Source organism: Gavialis gangeticus, unplaced genomic scaffold, assembly GCF_001723915.1.
Source record: "Gavialis gangeticus isolate Ggan-Ray unplaced genomic scaffold, GavGan_comp1, whole genome shotgun sequence".
Classification (NCBI taxonomy): Eukaryota; Metazoa; Chordata; order Crocodylia; family Gavialidae; genus Gavialis; species Gavialis gangeticus.
Genome location: NW_017729001.1, coordinates 12,210,935 through 12,217,652, shown reverse-complemented (window position 1 = coordinate 12,217,652; position 6,718 = coordinate 12,210,935). Strand labels below are relative to the sequence as shown.

At 45.5% G+C, this 6,718-nt stretch overlaps 1 protein-coding gene across 10 annotated transcripts in view; it reads right to left on the bottom strand.

Annotated features, from left to right (window-relative positions):
* DEPDC5 (DEP domain containing 5) overlaps positions 1-6,718 on the bottom strand; it is a 106,249-nt gene that overhangs the window by 50,037 nt on the left and 49,494 nt on the right. For all 10 annotated transcript variants that reach the window (XM_019506840.1, XM_019506846.1, XM_019506843.1 and 7 more), the window contains exons 24-25: positions 5,408-5,543; positions 2,358-2,455 (exon numbers count right to left, since the gene is read on the bottom strand). In XM_019506840.1, coding sequence (XP_019362385.1) covers positions 2,358-2,455; positions 5,408-5,543 — 234 coding nt within the window. The remainder of the gene's footprint in view (positions 1-2,357; positions 2,456-5,407; positions 5,544-6,718) is intronic.

Here is a 6,718-nt window from a genome sequence, read left to right as displayed (position 1 = left end):
GAGGTCCCTTCCAGCCCTAATGTCTATGAAAACTATGAAATTTTCAGCCAAGTTAGAGGATGCCTACTTGGCACAAATATTGCCAGGGCTAGGTGCAGAGGTAGCTCTTACAGTTCTATCATACGAGTGGAGATCTAAAATAATGTATTATAATAGTTTACAATAATCAGACACTGCAAGAACTGGTGCATTTTTGCTTTCTTAGTCATGGCAGGGAAGCAAAAAGGCGGCAGGGACAAGTTGCCAGTCATCTTACTTCAGCTCCACTGATGCCATCTGCCATCCAGTTTAGGAACTGCAATAAGATTTATTTGCTCTAGCCTGCCATCTGGCATTTGCTGGACAATACAGACAACCTGTTAAATCTCAATATAAATAGTTGGGGTAATTTTTCACATGTTGCAACTAACCGTCCTGTAGGTAGCAAAAGAATATCCAGTATGATTCACTAACAAATCATGCTGTTACAAATAAAGAGAGATCTGCTCCAATTCACAGGTGACTCATGCTACAGGAAAGAAATAAATATAAGTTCTGAGTCACTGAGACATGCTGTAGTGGCTGCAGATGCTTTGAGAGATTTTAGTTATAAAAAGGTACTCAGATGGAGTTTGAGCAAGAAAACAGCCACAGACAGAACTTTTACTTTGCATATGATATACTGTATAGGCACAGTTGCAGACCTGAGGAGACTCCCAAAAGTAAACTATGTTTGTTGCTTAAGTACATTTTCTGCCTCTATATTGTGCAAATCATATCTAATAGTTAAAGTGTAATCCAACAATTGTTAGAACAAAACCATGAACTCAGTCTGGAAGGTACACAAGCGAGGCTGGAGATTTAATGAAGAAATAACAAAACAGAAATAACATTAACGTTACTGGGTAACAGGTACAGATTGCCACATATCTAGAGGCACAAAGAAACATTACTGTCACTAAGTTTGCTAGCAAACAGTCTCTTTGGCTTTGTACTGTACATGTGTGGGAGGGAAGAATATATAAGTGTTTCAGAGTCACTTATCTATAATTTAGAAAGCAGATATTCAGAAGTTATGAAAAAATGGAAAATAGCAAGACATGTTAAAAAATTATACAAATGACAGTAGTTTTTTGTATAGGCATAAATACATTCAAAAGATCAGCTGTAAAACAGCAAATGCACAGTTACTGCAACAGAACACTTTGTTTGGCATATAAGTTTTACTGGTTTTAAGAGATTCATCAGAAATTCTGAACTTCCCAATAATTGAGGTCTCACCATTAAAGGAAGGAGGTCTCACTTCTACTACTCTGCACACGAGTGCATAAGAGCACATCTTACTCTGTCAAGATGTCAGCATTAATTTTCACACAGGACCAAACTCCACAAAACATTTAATCTCATGCAAAACTTTTTACATAAACAGTATCAGGCTTAAAAGGTCTGAACTTGTGCTTAAGTGCCTTTTGGATGAGCGCTCTTAAGGCTGCAAAAGTTCAGCAACCCAACACCTACAATGCAAAGGGAAAACCCATAGTTACAACTTCTCTTGAAGCTTCTAGTTTACTTCTCGTTATGTCCAAACTCTATTATCTGAGAATTATTAGCTAGTTGAAATAACATCAAACTCATTTTTATTCCTAAGCTACATATTTGAAAGACAAAGATTTTTTAAGATGATACCTTTTCTTGAAGAAACTATGTTGTTTGCATAGTCAGACAAGCTTTCAAATGTAAGATATGACCTGAGGAAGAATATCTTGCATTCAAAAGCTTGTCCGATTCTCTCCCAATTACATAGCTGGTCCAATAAAAGCTATCACCCTAAGAAATCCTTGCCTCACATAATTTCTGGACCATCACAGTTACAATATCATTCTTACTAACATAATCAAGATTCATTTTTCTTTAAATAAAGCAGCAGCATGCTATGACATGATTTAGCACAGCACAAGAAACTATGAAGCCTAGAGATACTTACAGTACCTTTTAGTATTTTTCATATCGGGACACCAGAAACTAGCTCTCATCCGAATTCATTTTCTTTAAACTGAATAAACTGTTTACCTTTAATATTTCTGGAGAATTAACATGTTCTGTATAGTAAAAAATGTAAAATGTAGCTAGAGAAGCAAAAAACACAACCAATCAACAGTAAGGGCAATGAATGACCATTATTTGTACAGTGCTTTGGAACCGTAATTGTGTCTGGCATTGTTCATTTCTTTTATCCTATAGCTCCTGGACTCACCCATACTGCACGGTTTCCCTCCCTGTTGCTTTGTTACTTTAATCATATGTCCTTATCAGCAGGCAATGGATACTCTACACTGCCTATAAACTCTGTGCTTACTTTATTGACCATTACTTATTACCTGCATTGTTGCTGTTGACCAAACTGTTTGAGAACTCCTCTGCTCCACCAAAGGTTAAGCAGGAGATGCTGTCACCTGGATGACGAGAAGTGATATGCCTGGGGAGAACAAGATTCTGGCTGATCAAAGAGAAATACTGTCCCCTATTTCGATCAGAGCACAGTCGCAAAAAATGCATCTACGGTCTCAGGTCAGGCTTTGGTGAACGGTGCTCCATACAACATGTTTCAGATTAGGGCCTATATGGCAGGAGGCACAGAAGGTGCTTTACCAATGCAGAATATTGATCGATACAGTTTGGTGCCCTGCCAGTGACCTGTAATGTATTTCAGTGTTTCCCAACCTTTTTCGCCCCACAGCACACTTCCCTAAATAAAAAAGTACCACAACAAACTGGACACAGAGTGGGGAGGGGGCTTAGCGTGTGGCCAGCTGGATGCTGACAGGGAGGGGTGGTGCAGGGCCAGCCAGATGGCATTTTGGGCTGGAGCCATGCCCCTTGCCTGGCTGGAGCCACACTCCCCATCTGTCTGTGTCCGCAGCAGCAGCAGGTTGGGGGGTTTGCCTCCAGCCTCAAATGCTGCGACACACTGGTTGGCAAACGCTGATGTATTCCTGCAGGATACATCAAGCTAGCTACTCAAATATTTAACTAAGAGACGAACACAGCTAAGTAAGACTTAAGATTTCTAAATTACATGCAGATCCAATCTCAGGATCTACAAAATAAAAATTCTATCCTGAGAAGACTATCTTGGATTGATTTATATTCAACAGCCAATAACAAACTGAGAATGTGGGACTGTGAAAATCTGGTGTTAATGATCACTTGAATTCAAGATAAAATGAAAGACTTTGCATGGGAAATAAATCTCTTTAAAAAAGCACAATTTGGGTACTTAAGCTTGGTGAACAAGGTGCCATGGGAGTACTGAATCTATGGCACTTGGAAAGAGACAAAAGAATCCTAAAATACACCATAAGTTAAAAGGTGAGATTACAATTACTTTGGAAAGAAAGATGCAGGAAGAGAATAAGTCAGTGTGAAAAAAGAACCTGTACAGGAAATGGAGAAAAGTGATGGAACCAAAATAGGAGACTGTCACAGCTAGGGCTCGAAGTAAAATGACAGAGCTGTAACGTGTCAGTTAATGCCAGCCAAAAAAATGAAAGGGGAATAATAAAGGCATTTACAAACATACAAGAGCAAAGAGACACTTAGGGAAAAAGAGACTGATTAAAGCCTAGGAAGGAAAAGAGACATTAAAATTAATATCAAGCCTAAAAGTGGCTATGCTAGCGAACTGCTTTATTTAAACAGTATTTTAACAAGAGAAGAATTAAAAAAGCACAGACACAGTAAGTAATACAGACCTTATTAATAAAGATGTAGATATAAAAAGCAAGTAAAGGAGTACCAGGAGGTGGAAGAGGTATCTGCTGTACTGCTCATCGTTAAATGTAGTGAAGGGACCAAACTCCCCAAAAATGAGGAGAATACTTAATGTACATACCGGCTATAGGAGGGAAGAGGGCTTGCCACTAGCTCAGAGCTGAACATGCTGACACTCAGATCAGTGAAGGAAGCTGGTAGAGTTCAATACATGGGGCAGGCCCGTGGATAAAAAGAAATCTTAATTCAATTTTATGAGCAGCCAGCCTCTCTAACCATCAGTCCAGCCCTTACATTATGTGGCTTTGTATCTTACTAGGTTTCATTACAAAGAAGGAGAAAAAGAAGCGTTATAACTGACACCGCTCAACAGTACTACAAGGCAAAACTATTCCCTATGCTTGACATGTACTATTCTGAAATGAAGGTCACAGCTTCTGTGAAATGCTTCTCTGCACCAAAAACATATCTATCAACAAGTCAAAAAATAAGTCAATCAGTTACAGGGTACCTCCTGTACCAATTTCCAGAATGATCGCAGCTGAGGTGTACTGCAATGATTATATATTTGAGTACCATATTTCACGCTATATAAGTCAAGGTTTGAAGCCCAAATAGTGACCCTTAAATTTCCACCTTGACTTACACACTGTATCCCGGGCCTTGCCTGGCCAGTATACAGCTTCTACACAGGGCTGCTGCTGCCACTGCTGCAGCTGCCAGTGTACTCAGCTTCCGCAGCACCCAGCAGCTCCTTGTCTCCCTGCTCAGGGTATCAGGTAGGGAGGCAGCAGGGGTGGGGGAGCGAGGTGGGAGCGCAAAGCCTGTACTGGGGTGGGGGGGCCAGGAGTGCAAAGCTTGGGTGGGCAGGGTATGGGTGTGGGGGAGGGTGTGGTTATGTGGAGCATGAGGGAAGGTGGGGGATATGGGGACCCCCCAAACATGCCCCACCATGGTACACAGCAGCCAGTAGGCAGCAGGCATTCATGACCCGTGCAGGCACTGCCGCCCTGTGGCATGCAGTCCTGCTGGCACTTGAACATCACCCCCCCTCCCCTTCTCCCCCTGCCTACATGCAGCAGCAAGGAGCACAGCCTGTCTTTGTTGTGCTGTTTGGAGGGGCCAGGGCTGGGGTGAGCTGGGCTCAGCACTTGGCTGGTGTGGCCCAGGCAGCACTGGCCCTGGCCCCTGTGAGAGGCACTGGCTGGGCTGCACTAGCTGAGCACCATGCCTGGCCCCGGCCCCTCTGGTGGCGCCGGTCTTGTATGTGTCCACCCCCCAGGTGTCCTTTGTAAGGGCTGGAGCACAGGGGCTGGAATAAGTCGACCCCATATCTCTGACCCAAAAAGCTGGGTCGACTTATATGCCAGATCTACAAAAATCCTAACTTTTTGAATCAGAAAAATGGGATCGACTTATACACCACATTGACTTGTACAACATGAAATACAGTAATCCAGCTGCACAAACTGCTGAAAAATAAACCATTTCAATGCCTGGGGTCTCATAATAAAACCGTAACATTGGTGCTGAGCATCGCAGCCAACTGCTATTCTCTTTACCCAATATGTGGCTAGCCTTGTACAAGTGTTCTTTACTTGGAACTGTGCTTTTGCTTAGGCAAGTGCTGTTAAAGGTCCCCCCCCAATAACCTCACCTGCCAGTTGCCTCGTGGTAAGCAAGCTCCAGCAGTTCAGCAGAGGAGTGAGTCAAATCCCGCTGCCCGTTGCCCTGCATTTCTGCCATGTTCTGGCGAGTCTGGTGGTGGATCTGGATTGCTTCTCCCGATGGACCTACACCATTATAGATTTGTCATCAACACCCCCTTTGCTCTTGTTTCTTCAGTTTTTCCCATTCACCCCCAACTCCTTCTGCTCATAGCACAATCAACACTAGCACCAATATAAGTTAACATGGTCCCTCTATGGCAGGGGCAGGCAAAAAATGGCTCCTGGGCCAAACCTGGCCCACCAGGCAATTTCATCCAGCTCACACGTGCCCACCAACTAACTGTACCCCACCCAGCCCACATGCCTTGCTCCCACTCTTGTATGCAGAAGGGCCTGGCCCAGCCAGCATACAGCTTCCAGGCAGGGCTGCTGCTGCCCCTGCTACAGCCTCTAAAAGACCTGCTTAGCTTTCCCAGCATCTAAAGGCACCTCATCTCCCTGCTGCAGCACTCACTCTTGGCAGCAGGTAGGGAAGCAGTGGGGATGGAGGGAGGAGGATCTCTAGCTGGGCAGGAGCATGGGGCTGGTGGGAACGTGGAACTTGAACCCAGGGGAGCAGTGGGAGCACAGAGCTTGGGTGGGAAGGGTGTGGGTGAGGGAGGGCAGCGAGGTGAGGACCCCCACACCCCCAATGGCACACTGCTCCTGCCACCAGCAGGAAGCAGCAGCAGCAGGCGCTTGGGGCAGCTGACAACACATGGCTCCAGTCAGAGCTGCACATGGTGGCAAGGGGCACAGGCAGGCTGGTCCACCGTTATTGCCTCTATCATATGGGGCTTCCTGCGGAGCACGTGCAGCTCCCACCACTTGCGTGCCACTGGGAGAAGCCCTGCATGATGCAGCTGGCTGCCTTCCCCACCCCTTGCCATGCAGGTCCTAGGACTCCATCAGGAAAGCAGGGGGTGGGGCTCCCCTTCACTTCTGGCAGTCCCCAGACATGCACAGCATGGGGTAGGGAAGGCAGCTGGCTCCATCATGCAGGTCTTCTTCTGGTGGCGCACAAATGCCAGAAGCTGCACACGTGCCGCAGGGAGCCCCATATGATAGAGGTGGTCGAGCCTGGTTGCATGCCTTGCCACCACATGCAGCTCTGGCCAGAGCCGCATGCTGCCAGGCACCCACCACCTGTGGCAGGAGCTCGGCGCCATGGTGGTGGTGGGGGGGGAGGGGGGAGTGTGTTGGGGTCCCCATATACCCACACCCTGCTTCCACAACTCTCCCCCAAAACATACCCTTTG